We start from the raw sequence: 16,638 nt of genomic DNA on the forward strand, positions 1-16,638 counted from the left end.
TTTCCTTGGGGGGTGGGGGGCACCTTCGAGGGGATGCAGTTGACGCTGGACGATGCCTGGCCCTTCAGCCAAAGGGCCCAGAGCTTCCCCTGGGTTCATGGTTCCACACCAGGTCTGCCTTTCAGAGCTCAGGAAGTAGGCAGAAGGGGGACACGGAAGGATTTCTTCCAGGAACTGCTGTCCTTCCTGGGGGGCAGGGGGCTCCCCATAATGGTGCCGGAGACCCACACAAGACAGCTGTGGCTCACTTCTCCCCCCCCCCCCGCCCCTTTGATATTCAAACCTGCTTTGGCTTCAGGCTCTTCCTCCTCCTCTGAGGGTGAGGCCTGGGATGTTCTAGCCACCCTCCTCCCCGCTCAACCGCACGTCAAAAGACTTGCCAAAACAAGGTTTCGAATGTATTTTCTTGTCATTTACAAGGCAATAAATCAACAAAGGTACCGATTTCCAAAAGCGGTTAGGGCAGCCTGGTTTCCAGGCCTACCAACCTGCACGAAGTACAACCATTTCATAAATCTCTCGGTTGACGGTGGGCGTATTTGTGTGTGCTGAAACAAGGCGGAGCCCCCCCCCCTCCCCGTGCCAACCCCTGGCATGCTTGGACCTGCAAAATACGTCCCACTTCTGAAACCGGAGCCCCTGAGTCCTCCGGGAGGCTCCGTTTGGCTGCATAGAGAGTTCTGTGGGGCAGCCCCAGGACTTGAGTTCCCTCTTTAGCTCACACAGCGTCCCCATGCAGGCCAGGCCGAATCTTTGTGCCCACAGGGGCGAGGAGAAGCCCGTCTTTAAGCTATAAAAGGGAAAGGACGGACGGAAGGGCCGACATCTAATTTTAGAGCCCACCAACGCAGGCGAGGCACAGCAGGACACGGCGTGTGCAAATGAGCTCGGAAAGGGAGCCGGCAGGCAGGTGTTTCAACAAACAAAAGGGGAGTCGGGCACCTTGGCAGGTGCCAGCGGGACAAAGCACCCCCCTCCGTCCTCTGGAGCGGCACAGGAACAAAAAGCAGAGCTTTTGTTCCGCCAACTTGGGTGAGCTGGAAGGACAAATACCCACCTGGTGTGTTTCTACCTGCATATTTGTCCACAGGTGGGGTGGGGGGAATCCCCATTTTGGAAAACAAAGCTTTGGGGAGGAGAAAGCCAGGAGATCCTGACCCATCGGCTTAGCGTGGCTCCCTGAAGCCCATCGGAGGAGATTCCCCCAGGAGATCTGGAGGATCTGAAAAGAGGGCCTGGGGGCTTCCTGCTGTGTCAACATTGGCCACCTCCTGGATTCCTGTGTGTGGGAGGGGGTGTCCTCTTGCTTCCCATCCCTGACTTCCCTTCCTGTGTGGGGTGAAATCCTGCCCTGGCCTGGTGCCCTATCTTGGGCTCACCAGGGACGGTCTCTGCGTGCCTGACAGGAGCTTTGCCAAGGAAGAAGGGCAGTCTCGCAAACCCGGCCACTTGAGGGGGGGAGCAGAAAAGTTCCATGCCCCCCAAAGTTGGAGAACCGGTGCAAAATCTCAAAGGAAGGATGGGGGAGGCCCGAGGTGTTTGGTCTACATTCCCTTGTTCTGGGGCTGAAAGGCAGAGGGAGGTTGAAGCCTCGATGAGGCCCAGCTCCGCTTCTCTCTCAGAGCAAGAGGAAGGGAGCCCCACCACAGGTTGTCCTGCATAACGTGGGAGAACAGAGAGGGACTCACAGAGGCCCGATGTCGAGGGAAACGAAGGGGGCTGTGGGAGGTGCCCGAAGGCAGCTGGACGCTTCCGTTGCCAGCTGTGCCCCCAGCTGTGCCCTCTTCTTCTGCAGGGGGTGAGGGAGTGAGGCCCATGTGTCCATGGCTGCAAGCCAGCTCTGGTCCGCGCAAGGCCTTGGGGCAGGTCAAGAGTTGCCTCTGACCTGGTGGTATTCTTTAGGCTTCCAGGACAGCTTGATGTTATGGATGTTCTGGTCCAAGCCGATCTTGTAGTCCCAGCAGTACTCCGGGGAGAGCAGCTTGGTGGGCTTGTTGAGCAGGAAGTACCTGTTGAGGTGGCTCTCGTCGTGCCAGATGGCCTCCACCTCCCGCTCCTTGTCCTGCAGAATGCCCTGGTAGCATTGGCGGGTGAGGTTCAGCACCTGCAGCGGCGTGCCCCCAAAGACCGCTCCGTGGTAGTAGTAGTCCCCCTCGTCGTAGGAGATGTAAGCAGCCGACTCGGGGCGCCTCTCGTAGGTGAAATGGCTCCGGTCCCTGTTGTAAAACCAGGCGTGGATCTGGGCCACGGACGTGCCCAGGGCCTCCACCCCGTAGTGGCTCTGGAAGATCTGGTCGACGTCCATGCAGAAGAGGAAGTCCACCTCGAAGCGGATGGTCTCTTCGATCAGCTCCGCGATGGTCCTCATCCTCATCATGCTGATGTCCTGCCAGCGGTCGTGCTGCTCCACCCGGAAGAGCTTCAGCGTCCGCTGGGGGGCCAGCCTGACCTCGGGCACCTTGGAGAGGTCATCGACAACGATGTAGAAGATGACCTTCTGGCCCGCCATGAAGAAGGAGTTGGCGGAAACCAAGAAGTCCTTCAAGTATTTGTCCAAGTACCTGGATGGGGAAAGCGAAGGCGGCTGGGATGAGGGGGCCTCCCCCCAGTTGCTGCAGGTTCTACCCCCTCCCCAACTCAGCCCTCAGTCCATGGGGGCCGAAGTCCTTGGACGGTCCTCTCTGGCCGTCTCCTCCTCAGCCGTGTCAGGCTGGACGCGGCACTTACTTCCCAATGGCGAAAACGCTCAGTCCCACGGTGACCTTCTGCCGCCTGTAGTGATAATGGAGGGTGGCGCTTTCGAATGTCCCGTCCCACACGATGGGGGCTGACCACGGGCTCAGCGTGGGCACCTCTGTCCGTGCGCTGGAAAGAGAAGACAGATGAGGGTCCCTGCCTGGTCATCTTGGGATCAGCTGACTCTCACTCAGCCCCTCCATCCCTCCAAAGCAGCCTTCCAGAAAGGGGGGGGGAAACTGGGCCAGCAGGGGTCCCCCATTTTTCCCTACTGGAGAGGGGATGGCAGGGAGCCTCCGGTCTGAAATTCCAGGCCGAAGGAAATGGGGGTGTTTGGCTGCAGCTCTCCAGCCTCATGTTTAAAATGTTTAGCAGGGAGTGTCCGGAAGCGGGAAATGTTTGGCCTTTCAGCGTGCTAATTGGATCCAGATGTTTGGGAAACTTCCTCCTCCTTCTCCTCGGGGATTTAATGAAAGCAAAGCAAAACAGATCCTTTCATTTGAGTGGGCTATTTTCAGCTGACTGGGCTTCCAGGCCAGGCCCGATCGGGGTGAGCGTCGGTCGCCTCTTCCAGCTGAGCAGCCTCCCCTGGTGCCCGGCACTTCGGGCGGAAGGACCCTGGTGGGGTTTTTGCCCAGGAGACGGGCAGAAGGCCTCCTGCTTAGCCTTCAGCTCTGGGTTTGCAGGCGTGAGGAGCTCCGGCTGGGTCTTGGGCCAGCTGGGGAGATGCACAGCAGCTGCACTTTTGCTCCTGGGGGGGGGGGGATTCTGAGCCCCTGGAAGCCTCCCCCAAGGAGTTTCCCACTGGGGGTTAAAAAGCCCTCGTCTCCCGGGGACTTCTGCCTTTGGCGGGAGGGTGGGGGTGGGGAAAGGGGAAGTCTGGAGGAAGCCCAGTCAATGCGGCCCCCGCCTGAGTTTCAGCTCCAAATGAGCCTCTGACCTTGGGTGAAACCAGCTGCTCAGCGGAATCCCTCTCGGTTCCTTGGTTGAATTGGCATCTCTGTAAGGAAGGAGGAAGGAGTCGGAAGGCAGCCCAGCAGGGATGCTTTTCCAAAAGGCAACTAGACTTTCTTGGGGGGGGGGTTTCTCCCCTCCCTTTCCTTGAAAATGTTTCGCTTCTCATCTAAGAAGCTTCTTCAGTTCTCCAGCTGTCTTTAGGAAAATAGCAATAGCAATAGCAGTTAGACTTATATACCGCTTCATAGGGCTTTCAGCCCTCTCTAAGCGGTTTACAGAGTCAGCATATCGCCCCCCCAGTCTGGGTCCTCATTTCACCCACCTCGGAAGGATGGAAGGCTGAGTCAACCCTGAGCCGGTGAGATTTGAACCGCCGAACTGCAGATAACAGTCAGCTGAAGTGGCCTGCAGTGCTGCACCCTAACCACTGTGCCACCTCGGCTCTTTTTCTTTCTCTTTCCTCACTTTCTCTTTCTTTCTCCCTTTTTCTCTCTCTTTTTCATTCTCTCTCTTTCTCTCTCCTCTCTCTCTTTTTCTCTCTCTCTTTCTCTCTCTCTCTTTCTTTCTCTCTTTTTCTTTCTCTCTCCTCTCTTTCTTTTTCTTTAGCAATAGCAATAGCAGTTAGACTTATCTACCGCTTCATAGGGCTTTCAGCCCTCTCTAAGCGGTTTACAGAGTCAGCACATCGCCCCCACAGTCTGGATCCTCATTTCACCCACCTCGGAAGGAGGGAAGGCTGAGTCAACCTTGAGCCGGTGAGATTTGAACTGCTGAACTTCAGATAACAGTCAGCTGAAGTGGCCTGCAGTACTGCACCCTAACCACTTTTGGGACAACTGTGATGGCGGAGAGGCTCTACAGCCACACACACACACACACACACACACACACACACACACACAGCGTGTGGCTTTCACACGGACCCGCTTGGTCTGCCACCTTCCTAGGAAACCAGGAATATGCAAGCGTATCCTGTCGCCGTCGGCTGTCAATCAAGGCAGCCGAGTTTTTTTTCTTTAAAACCCACAAAACCATCAAAGGGCCCTTCAATTCTCGACTTCATTGTTTTTCTCCTTGTTCTGTTGGCTTTCCTTCAATCAAAGGAATGCTTCTGTGCTCGCTTTTGGCTCCGATCCCTGACCTGTAGATGAAATAATTTGGTGCCAAGGAAACTATTTAGCCAATGTTGCAATGTGGCTTCCGGGAGTTGAACTATACTGCAGGGGAGGCGGGAATCTGGCATGGCTACCTGGGGGGGGTGGTGTGTCTGTCTGCTGGGCAAGAGTTGGGGAAAGTGGACCTCAGTAAGCCTGAGGGCTGGGCCTGGCTTGGCAGGACACGGGACTGATCCCCCTCCCCAGGCTGAGGAGGGGGAGCAGCACTCTGCTGCCACCTGCAGGAAGAAGTGAAGGTGTGTAGCCTCTATACCAGTGTTTCTCAACCTTGGCCACTTGAAGATGTCTGGACTTCAACTCCCAGAATTCCCCAGCCAGCGAATGCTGGCTGGGGAATTCTGGGAGTTGAAGTCCGGACATCTTCAAGTGGCCAAGGTTGAGAAACACTGCTCTATACAATCTCCTTCCCCTGAAAACGGGGCTTCCTGGCATCACCTGGGTGGGGTGGGGAGCCTCGCTGGCATCGAGCTTATGCTATTTGCATCCCAGCACCCGTTTTCCATGCTTGAAAGCCCGCTATGGAGAAAGCTTCCTGTTGCGCAAAGCTCCTCAGTGATTGTCAGCCACGTGCCAAAGTTACCAGTCCCTCTGGGTGTGGAAGAGCGGTTAGTGCGTACACCAGAGGCAAATAAAGGGCAGCTGGCCATCGGCCACTTTCACTCTTTAAGGAAGGAGGATGCCCAGGAGAGAATCGGGACTGCTGGTTGCTCCCTTGGGCAGCGCCTGGTGGAAGGAGCCTTGGCCCACATGCCAGCGGGAGGAGGGTTACGCAGAAGCAGATGGCAGCTGTTTTGAAAGCGCTGGGCGAAAGCATCCAATGAGACACGCTGTGCCTTGCCCGCTCTCCGGCCACCCCCGTGCCCCAGGCATCCCCTCATCCCCTGCTAATCTGGGCTGCAGGCCCCCTCCCCACAGGGCTACTTCAGACCCGCCTCTCGCTGAGCGAGGCAAAGATTTGCTCTCTTTTCTGGCTCTTCTGTGGGGCTCAGCGGGTCCAGGGTGCCAGGGCAAAATGCAGCGGCCCAATCAAGGAAAGGGGGAAGGAGCCGTTGCAAGAAAGGCCACCTGAGGCTGGATCCCTAAATCCCGGGGAGGTAAAATGCCCTCATTCTGCCTGGCAAGCACCCGCGAGGAGAGCCGTGACTCATTTCGGGAGGTAGGCAGTGCCACAAGCCAACCGGAGCCAGCCAGAGCGACGACGGGCAGGGGACTTACGGGGAGCTGATGCTGTCCGTCCCTTTCTCCTCCCTGCGGAAAGGAGAACAAACAATCTGACAATCTCGGGGTCATCTGACCTTTTAAGTAACTGCTTCTCTCTACATGGCTGGGCCTGGCTTGGCAGGGGACAGGACTGATCCCCCCTCCCCAGGCTGAGGAGGGGGGGCAGCACTCTGCTGCCACCTGCAGGAAGAAGTGAAGGTGTATAGCCTCTATACCAGTGTTTCTCAACCTTGGCCACTTGAAGATGTCCGGACTTCAACTCCCAGAATTCCCCAGCCAGCATTCGCTGGCTGGGGAATTCTGGGAGTTGAAGTCCGGACATCTTCAAGTGGCCAAGGTTGAGAAACACTGGTCTATACAATCTCCTTCCCCTGAAAACGGGGCTTCCTGGCATCACCTGGGTGTGGTGGGGAGCCTCGCTGGCATCGAGCTTATGCTATTTGCATCCCAGCACCCGTTTTCCATGCTTGAAAGCCCGCTATGGAGTAAGTTTCCTGTTGCGCAGTGATTGTCAGCCGCATGCCAAAGTTACCAGTCCCTCTGGGAGTGGAAGAGGAGTTAGTGCGTACATCGGAGGCAAATAAAGGGCAGCTGGCCTAGGCTTAAGGCCAGCGTACCTGCGAGACCGCCTCCTGCCACATACCTCCCAACGGCCGGTGAGATCCCACAGGGTGGGCCTCCTTCAGATGCCATCAGCCAGACAATGTCGGCTGGCGGGCCCCCGGAGGAGAGCCTTCTCTGTGGCGGCTCCGACCCTTTGGAACGAGCTACCCCCAGAAATCCGGACCTCGCCCACTCTCATGGCCTTCAGAAAAGCTGTAAAAACCTGGCTATTCCCACAGCCTGGGGCTGTTGACCTTATTGTTGAGGTTCCAGCCCCGATTAAAACGAATGTATGTATGTTGATTTTAACCTGTTTTTATTTTCATTTTTTATTACTTTTTTTTTTCTTTGTTTGTAAGCCACCCGGAGTCCTCCAGGATTGGGCGGCCTATAAATCGTAGAAAGAAAGAAAGAAAGAAAGAAAGAAAGAAAGAAAGAAAGAAAGAAAGAAAGAAAGAAAGAAAGAAGGAAAGAAGGAAGGAAGGAAGGAAGGAAGGAAGGAAGGAGAAAGAAGAAAGAAGGAAGGAAGGAGGAAGGAGGAAGGAAGGAAAGAAAGAGAAAGAAGAAAGAAAGAAAGAAAGAAAGAAGGAAGGAAGGAAGGAAGGAAGGAAGGAAGGAAGGAAGGAAAGAAGAAAGAAAGAAAGAAATGGCTGGCAGGGTGCCCATTCGTGGGCAAAACTCTTGCGTTCTTCAGAAGCTCCCGGCTATCTCCATGCCCAGGTGGGGCCGGGAGGTTCTGGCTCTGGAAACCTTCCGCGATGCCCTACAAATGCGCAGGTTGGCCTGGAGCTCCCAGAAACCCAACCTGATGTGGGGCTTGGGCCTGGCTGAGAATTGCCCCGGAACTCTTGAACTCTTGTCCAAGACATCTGGACGGTCTCAGGACAAGCAGGGGGAGACATGGGGCTTTTCTGGAGAGGAAGCAACCGCTGAGGTTGCTATGCAACCCCTCTGTTTACACACACACACACACACCATCCCCCTTCCCTTCCTCCTATGGTCTCCTCCATGGTGGAGGGGCCGTTATGACCCCTGCAGCCAACCCGGGGGCCGGTCTTTGGTTTAAGGAGTTGGATCACGGGAAAGCTGCAACCGAACCGCCTTTCAATTTGGCAGAGGAGAACTTCTCCTGGTTCCGTCACCCCAACATAGACACACACACACACACCAGAGGGAATGCGTTGCACCATCAAGAGTTCGGGAGTGTGAGATTTCACATTGGTGGTGCGTGTGGAGCTTTATGTAACAATTTGGGAGCGGATCTCGGCTGTTGAAATGCTGCATGGAAAGCGCAGGCCTGATCCATTCCCCCCCCCCAACGGAAAGCTGTTCTGATGTGCCACAGGCTGGGCTTCTGAGTGAAGGCATCGGGGCCACCCATCCTCCTGGCGCTTCTCTCCACCAAACTCACCCTGTGCCCGGTCTCTGCCGCGGGGGTTGCCTGGTCTGGGTTTCTCCAGGTTTCTTCCAGCTTTTGGATCTGTAAGGTTCATTGTCTCACATTAGTGAAGCCTCGGCTGCTCCAGGGGGGTTGATTGCCCCAGATTTACTGGCAAGCAATGATGGGAATCCTTGATTCTCTTCCTTGTTGGGCTCCAAAGGAAGGGAACAGACGTTCCCGGGTGAGTCTGCCTTAAACGGGTGATGGGAATCGGGCGCAATAGAAAGGAAGGTTGCAAAAGAAGTTGGTGGAGCACCTTCCCTTGCAAGAACAGTAAACTCCGTTGGCATTTCAAGGGCCCTGGATTTCTTACCTGTCCAGGTAGGTGAAAAAGGCCAGCGAGAAAAGAGCGAGCAAGAACATCCATAAGAGAACGGCCTTTCCTTGAGACAGGTTCATCCTTGATGGAAAGAAAGAGAGAGCCAGGGGTTACTCTCAGCTGCCTTCCTGTATTCCCAGACCGAAGCCCGGCCGCTGATCGGGGAGGGGGAGGTGGGGCAGCCCAGCCTTCCTTCCCAGGGGACCCATCTCCAGCGAAGGCAGAAAATTCGCCCCGTGGATTCACTTCCCTACGACGGAAAAGGCCACTCAAGGGAGCCCTGCCCTTGGGAGCCTGAAACCAGCCACCCTCAATATCTGACTCCCCAACACATCCCGAGCCTCGCTGGCTGGGGAGGATGGGAGCTGCAGTCCCACAGGTGAATTACCTTCCCCTGCCTTGGGGAAGGCTGTGTGGCAAACCCCGGAGGAGATCTGAGCAATACCTTGACCTCCGTCAACATGGGAGGTAAGCTTTGGTGTGCCTGGCTCCCTGGCACCATCTGTTCCCTCCAGCTGCATTTAAGGGCCTGGCACGGCTCTGCCCTGCTCCACCTTCAGAAAGATTTGGGAAACTTCCCCCCCCCCCACTCCACACCCTCGTTTTCTTCTGCGCCTCCTCTTTCCCAGGGAGAACCTCCCCTTCCAGGAGCCACCTTTGGCCTCTACAGACCCAACCCCGGATGGCACTTTTGCCGCGTCCCTGACCAGCGGGGACCTTCGAGGCGGCCTCAGGGGATCCCATGGAAAACCCAATGGTCGGTCGCTCAGCCACTGGGGCAAGCTACCGCAAGTATCTCTGTCTCCCGAAGGCAAAGGACAGCCTGGAGTCTCGGCTGACTTTAAGAAGACTTGGAGGTGGGAAGCCGGACATGTTTGGCTTCCCCCAGGAGGAACGGAGGGACAGAAGGAGGCAGCTGCTCTTTGAGCCAAACACAGAGATCCCAGCCCAGCCAGAGACTCCGCTTTGTGGCTGCTCAATGGGGGGCAGGGAATCCCCCTTCCCACCCGACCCCTTTGCCTCTGCAGAAGCTCTTGCGGCCTTCCAAAAGAGGGGGAGACTCCCTGGTTTTACCCCCCAACATCTACAACAAGCTCGGAGGGGAGGTTATCTGCGGCGAGCCTGAACCCACGCCTGGGAAAAAGCAGGTTGCCTGCTGAGAAAGACCAAGGATGCCCAGAGACTTAGCATTCAGTTAGACTTAGCAGTTAGACTTATATACCGCTTCCTAGGGCTTTCAGCCCTCTCTAAGCGGTTTACAGAGTCAGCATATGGCCCCCAACAACAATCCGGGTCCTCATTTCACCCACCTCGGAAGAATGGAAGGCTGAGTCAACCCTGAGCCGGTGAGATTAGAACAGCCGAACTGCTGAACTGCAGTCAGCTGAAGTAGCCTGCAGTGCTGCATTTAACCACTGCGCCACCTCGGCTCAGAGACCACAGAAGGCATTTTAAACCCCTCAATTCTAAACTGCCATTCAGAAGTGTTCTGATAGGTTGATGCTGTGGCTGCCTTTGGGCTTCCTTGGCCAAGAGCTTCCTAGCCAGACCCTCCCTCCTTTTCTCCCTCCCTCCCTCCTTTCCTTGGCTTGCCAGTTGACCTTATGGGGGGGGGCACGTTCCGCCGTCCTCCAAGGTTCCAGATCAAGCTAACATGAGGCCACCTTTGTCTTTGGCCCAAAATAAGTCATTGTCGGTTATACATTTCTGTTGGTAGCCGACGTACCAACACACAGCATGTTGCCATCCCCTAAAAGCCTCTCTTTGAGCATATATATGGCCCTTTCACCTGGGCAGCTGCACCAGCCCTTCACCTATTCGGGGCCCTCCAAGTGGGGAGGTCGGGACCCTTCGGCCGCATCCTCGTAATGCTATCCTTTGCTCAGTGGTCTCCTTCCTCCACCTTTGGGCATCCATTCCTCTCCAGTGTTGTGCCAGCCCGGCAGATTCGGCCATCACAGGAGGCCAGCCATGCTCCCTCCCTTGCCTGGGGCCCAGCTTGGGGCCCTTCTCCCTCGCCCCTCGTGCCTCTCCTGGAGAGAGATGGGGGTTGATTGTTGGCAGAGGGCTGGGAAGGGAGAGTTGGATTTGGGCTAAATCCTAACCCTGCTCAAATTCACCTGGAAAAATATCCCCCGTTTTTCCCCCTTCCAAGGAAGAACTCTGAATGTGAGCAGAAACTGAAATGTCGTGGTTTTTGGGGGGCTGCCTTTGAAACCTCTGGACCAGTGTTTCTCAACCTTGGCAACTTGAAGATGTCCGGACTTCAACTCCCCAGAATTCTCCAGCCAGCATTCGCTGGCTGGGGAATTCTGGGGAGTTGAAGTCCGGACATCTTCAAGTTGCCAAGGTTGAGAAACACTGCTCTGGACTCAAGCCAGGCATGCTTTTACACCCAGGCCCTTCACCTGAGTCCACCTTGAAGGCCCCTTCCGTTTGAATATAAATCATGTTGGCAGGATGTGACTCATCTGAGGTCTAACACTCAGCAGCCTTCGTGTTTTGGCGAGGTTCACCCAGCCTCCTCCAAATAAATCAAACTGCTTTCCTGGTGGCAAATCTTTCCTTCTGATCAGATGGGCAAAAGGAAGGCCTCTGCCTCTAGGACAGTGTTTCCCAAACTTGGCAACTTTAAGACTTGTGGACTTCAACTCCCAGAATTCTCCAGCCAGCTCGAGCTTAAAGTCTTAAGCTTAAGTCTTAAGCTTAAACTTAAGTTTAATCTTAAGCTTAAGTCTTAAAGTTGCCAAGTTTGGGAAACACTGCTCTAGGAGCAGCTGCCCCTTTACCTCCAGGCTCCCTAAAAACCGATTCCTTGAGGGGCTCGGGGGCTTAATTGCCCAGGACTTAGAGTGGGGGGGGGAGTCAGGGAGCTGTGCCCCACGTTCCTCTTGGAGCCTTCCAGACCCTGAAAGTGACGGCAAAGGTGGCAGGAATTCAGGTGTGCAAATATTGGCTTGAAATACACAAGCGTGCAGCAGTCACGTACTGTACCTGCCAAGGTGATCTGCGATAATGCCATTGTTAATGTAGCATTATCAGAGCAGCAGACAAGTGAGTAACTTAAGTAGGAATGACTCAATGCAGCAGAAGTCAAAATTATTTCTGGGTTTGTTTTCCCTTTTTTTTTTTTGGCCTCCTGAAGCAGCTCCAAAGGGCAGAAACGGCAAGTGCAAAATCCTATTTTTTTGACTGCCATTTTTCAGTTGCCCGGCCCAAGCTGTTGGGGGAATAGGATGAAGCAGTCAGGGAAATGGGGGCTCCCCAGAAGAGATGCTGACTTGGGGGACCATGGTCCTTTCCAGACTCCCTTCTAGGCCTGGGGGGCAAGAGCGCAGGGGGTGGGGGGAAGCAATTGGGCCTTCAGAGCCAGCTCTGCCTGCAATACCAGCTGAGAAATTGGGGCCATAAAAACGCTCCTGGATCATCCAGATATCTGGCCTTTGAATGAGGCGAACCAGAGTAATAAAAAGACCCCCACCATCAATTGATTGGCCAGCAAGTCTTGGGCCCATTTACTTGGCCTTATTTTTTTATTATTATTATTTATTATATTTATATGCCGCCCAATCCCGAAGGACTCCGGGAGGCTTACAAAGAAGGAAAGAAAAAAGAAAAGAAAATAAGAAAAGGATAGTTTAAAATTCACAACACGCATTCGTTCTAATCGGGGCTGGACCTTAACAATAAGGTCAACAGCCCCAGGCCTGCCGGAACAGCCAGTTTTCCTGAAGGCCATGAGAGTGGGTAAGGTCTGGACCTCTGGGGGTAGCTGATTCCAGGCAACAGCAGGAAGGTTCCAGAGGTGTTTCTTTTGAGGGCTGGCTGGGCCACCCTCTCCCCAAGGTCTTTGCTTTAGTTCCCCCCCCCCCACTTAAAGAGTATGGAAGCTCCTTGGCTGAGTCGCTTCCATTCGCCCCTTCTGTCTGTCTTAGCCCCCAGCCCTGAAAGTCCCTTGGCCCAGCCCCCTCTCCAACCAGCAGGACGGTGGGCTGGAGACCCACAACTAGGAGGGCCAGGGAGGTGAAGGGAGAAATGGAACTAAAACATATCTGCAGGTTTTATTTCCTCACACCAATTGCCTCCCACAGACCCATTAGATCTCACAGGGTCGGCCTCCTCCGGGTGCCATCTACCAGCCAATGCCACCTGGCTATTACCCGGGGGGAGGGCCTTCTCTGTGGCAGCTCCCGCCCTCTGGAATGAACTCCCCGCAGGGATTCGGACCCTCACCTCTCTCCAGGCCTTCCGAAAAGCCGTCAAAACCTGGCTTTGCCGGCAGGCCTGGGGGTGATGAGTTCCCTCCCCTCTCGACATGTATGGTTGTGCGACTGTTGTTTACTTTTATTATTTGTATTTTGTCTTTTATGTTCCCCCTTTTTTTCCCCTTTGAATTGTTCGCCGCCCTGAGTCCTCCCGGAGAATTTGAATTTGAATTTGAATTTACTTTATTTGTATGCCACCCTTTTCCCTGAAAGGGACTCAGGGCGGCTCACAATTCAAGGGAGGGGGAAACAAACAAAATTACAAAATATAAAGACATACACAGTTAAAAAACACAACAATCATACCATTCGGAGTGGGGCTGCAAGTCTTTAGCCCCAGGCCTGTCGGAACAGCCAGGTCTTAAGGGCTATGCGGAAGGCCTGGAGGGTGGTGAGGGTACGAATCTCCACGGGGAGTTCGTTCCAAAGGGTCGGAGCAGCCACAGAGAAGGCCCTCCTCCAGGTAGTCGCCAGTCGACACTGGGAGGCTGATGGAATTCGGAGGAGGCCCAGTCTGTGGGATCTAATCGGTCTAGTGGAGGTAATTGGCAGCAGGCGGTCTCTCAAGTACCCAGGTCCAATACCATGAAGGGCTTTGTAGGTGACAACTAGCACCTTGAAGCGAATCCGGAGACCAACAGGCAGCCAGTGCAGCTCGTGGAGGATAGGTGTTACGTGGGTGAATCGAGGCGCACCCACGATCGCTCGCGTGGCTGCATTCTGGACAAGCTGAAGTCGCCGAATGCTCTTCAAGGGCTGCCCCATGTAGAGCACATTGCAGTATTCCAGCTTAGAGGTCACAAGGGCACGAGTGACTGTTGGCGGCATACAAATAATAAAATACCAATACCAATACTTTTTTTAAAAAGGTTTTCCTAGTGGGCCATTTTATTAGTCAAGTTTCCTCTCAAAAGATCAAAATTTCCAGCCATTTGAAGCTGTTCCCATGGTTGGAAACCCCCCAAGGTCTCGGCTCTTATGCAGATTTTGTCAGAGAGGGCAAAAAAACAACAACAGCTCATGTTTACCAATGAGGCAAATGCATCCTGACATCTAAACGCAGGTTTTAAGAGGGAAACATGCAACTCTCTGTCTTTCGCCCACCCACCCACTCTGTCCTTTTTTTTAAAAAAAAGGAAGACCTCCACTTCTTCCTACCCCAATTCTGAAACCATTTGCACTGTTTGGATAACTTCATATTTCAAAACACCCCCCCCCCCCCAGATCCCTAAATCAAACGCAACTGGAACCATCTCCAAACTTTTTAAGACTCTCTTCTACCGCTCTGAATTCCCCTTCCTGCTGTGGAAACAGGCCTCATCTTCTGCAGCAGGAGGATTTTGCCCCCTTTCTCCATCACAGCCTCTTAATACAGTGTTTCTCAACCTTGGCAACTTGAAGTCCTGTGGACTTCAACTCCCAGAATCCCCCAGCCAGCATAGCTGGCTGGGGAATTCTGGGAGTTGAAGTCCACAGGACTTCAAGTTGTCAAGGTTGAGAAACACTGTCTTAATACCCCTCGGCCAAGTTCCCTCCATCCTCTGTTCCCATCGCGGCTGCGTTTGTCCACGAAGCAACGCAACTTTCCTTGAACCTCCCAGCCTGTTTCTCAAGAAGAGGAGCGCGACAGAGAGGACAGAGTCCGCTTTTCTAAAGCAAGCGGGACGGGACAAGAACCCAGGCGTAGCGACTCCTTAAACACGTTTGAAACCAAAGCACAAAAGCAGGCGGAGGACCAGGGGAGAACCCCGAAACGGCTGCTAAGCCGGAGGGCAGGCACAGCCTCCACCTCCAAGTAAAATACTCTTAGAGCCACTTACGCACCGTAGGGCGGCGAAGTTGACCTCTTTGGGTTGCAAAAATAGAGGGGAGAAATAACAGACAGGGCTCGATTCTGCCGAAGTGGGCAGATTGGCACCAAGCGAATCCCTTCCAGCTTTTCCTGCCAAAACCAAGCCCTGTTTTGTTGTCCCGGGAAGGTTCTCCTCTTCTGGATGCATCGTTCGGAAGGCGCCTCGCACGGGAGCCGAGCAAGAGCGCAATGCTCGAAAGGCAGGAGTTGGGCAGCCTCGGAGCCTCGGAGCCCCGCGGGAAAACCAGTTCGGAGTGTTTCCTTCTTTTCCAGTCCTGAGGCTGCCTGCCACGTTTCCCCGTTGTTGTTGTTTTCCTTGCAGAAAACTGGCGAACGCAATTCCTCTCGATAAATCTGAGGCCGGGAATAGCGAGAGGGAAGGTGGAGCCGTTTGTTTCTGGCTCAGAAATGCTGTTTTGACAAGGCAGAAGAGAGGGGTGCTTCTGGCAATTATCCCTGGGCGGGGGCGCGGGGGAAGAAAGGAGGGGGGGTCTTGAAAAGGAAAGGAACAGGCTCCTTCATGTCCAGATGGTTTCGCCTTAAAATGATTCGCTTTCTGAAGCGGGGATCAATCAGAGTTCGCTTTCCTAATCCTAATCTAGAGCCCATCCTTCCCCCCCTCTTCCCCCTCTGGAATGAGCTGCCCCCAGAGCTTCAAATAAAACCCGACCTCCGGTCCTTCCGACGCGCCCTAAAAAGTTGGCTTTTCCAGCAAGCCAGCCTGGCCTGAACAAAACAAAACAAATTATTGATCATTGTTAATTTTAATTCGAATTTTTTTTAAATGTTATTGTCAATTCTAATTGGGTTTGTTTGGGATATTCTATTTAATTTTTTTTTTAACTTTTGTACTATGTGTTTCTTTTGGACATGTCCAAAAGAGTCCTTGGGAGAAGGGTGGCATATAAATCTAATAAACCAAGCCAAACCTAAACCCTTGCATTGTCCCTCAAAACCGAAAAAGTCAGCAGCTGAAAAAGACAACAACCCCATGACTTCAAACTTTTGAACCCCGCAATTTCGGGGCTGAAATCTTTCACCGCAAGGAAACCCCACCCCCCCTGCCCCCGCAGTCCTCAGATAGCTCAATGGCTTGGAAAGGCTCAAATGTTCAGGGAAGGAAAGGAGAGTGGTGGGAGAAGAAAAGCAGGCGATTGATTTTCTCATTTTGAATACTGAGCATTGGGCTGGGAGGGGGCTGTGCCCCACCCAAACTAAACCAACAATTGGGGTTACTTTATGGATGATAAAACTTTTCCAAAGCTTATCTGGGGAATCTGAGATTTCCAAGCCACCTCTGAACGGCTATTTAAGCTTGGGAAGGAAAAGCATTCCCATATCCAAAGTCTCCAAAGTCGGCCCCCTGGGGAAGACGTGTAGGGTGGGGGTCTCTGGGAAGGTTTCCCCACCCACCCGGCAGCCACAGGAAGGGCTACCTGCCTTCCCCACAGAGGTTGTAACACCTGACCTCACCTGCAAACTCTCGCAGACATCGCAAAGGCTTTCCAAAATGCACAGAAGGTGCTGTGGGAAAGGCTCCTTTTTAAAATTCTCTCTCACCCCCCTCCCAATTCCCTCGTGGTCTGCTTTGAATACCCTGCCTCGCCTGGGTGTGTGCAGGATTCAAATGCTTGTGGAAGGCCTATAAAATGTTCAGCAGTGTGTTTTAAACCTAAATCCTTTTAATAAGGGCGCTTTATCCTCCTGACAATGGCAGAGAACTTCTTCCTGGTCCTGCCCTTCTAATCCGTAACTGAAAGAGTGCAGAAAGACAGAAAAGAAATTGTTTGTTCTCTTAATCCCGACATAAAGATGTTTCTAAGGCACAAAATAGCAAACAGCAATGTTTGCAGGAAAGCAAACAGCAACCTTTGCAGGTAGTGCTTCGGACTTGTGGTTGCAGGAGTTTAATTCAGGTCTCCTTTTTCAAAAAATCAATTGGGGTGGGGTGGGGAAGCAGGGTGAAAAGTGCATTTGTGGGGTCCTAACATTTATTTATTTATTTATTTATTTATTTATTTATTTCTCTTGTATGCCGCCCACTCCCGGAGGACTCCGGGCGGCTCACA

The 16,638-nt window shown here is 53.6% G+C and overlaps 1 protein-coding gene across 4 annotated transcripts; it reads right to left on the reverse strand.

Moving 5' to 3' along the window:
- Positions 1-385: 385 nt before the first annotated feature.
- Positions 386-16,427, reverse strand: GLT6D1 (glycosyltransferase 6 domain containing 1). Of its 4 annotated transcripts, none has more exons than XM_087704856.1 (6): positions 16,043-16,427; positions 8,447-8,533; positions 8,104-8,172; positions 3,677-3,736; positions 2,728-2,865; positions 386-2,584 (listed from the first exon to the last, which is right to left on the reverse strand). In XM_087704856.1, the coding sequence occupies exons 2-6, from the start codon at positions 8,498-8,500 to the stop codon at positions 1,868-1,870; spliced, it is 1,038 nt and encodes a 345-aa protein (XP_087560982.1). In that variant the 5' UTR covers positions 8,501-8,533; positions 16,043-16,427; the 3' UTR covers positions 386-1,867. The 4 variants fall into 4 exon arrangements, with proteins under 4 accessions (XP_087560982.1, XP_087560981.1, XP_087560980.1 ...); XM_087704855.1 differs by having other exon boundaries at positions 386-2,561; positions 16,043-16,422; XM_087704854.1 differs by lacking the exon at positions 16,043-16,427 and adding an exon at positions 14,542-14,753 and having other exon boundaries at positions 386-2,561.
- Between the last annotated feature and the right edge of the window lie 211 nt (positions 16,428-16,638).

Source organism: Thamnophis sirtalis, unplaced genomic scaffold (genome assembly GCF_051295495.1).
Source record: "Thamnophis sirtalis isolate CommonGarterSnake01/CBP01778 unplaced genomic scaffold, rThaSir2_p1.2 scaffold_2, whole genome shotgun sequence".
Classification (NCBI taxonomy): Eukaryota; Metazoa; Chordata; class Lepidosauria; order Squamata; family Natricidae; genus Thamnophis; species Thamnophis sirtalis.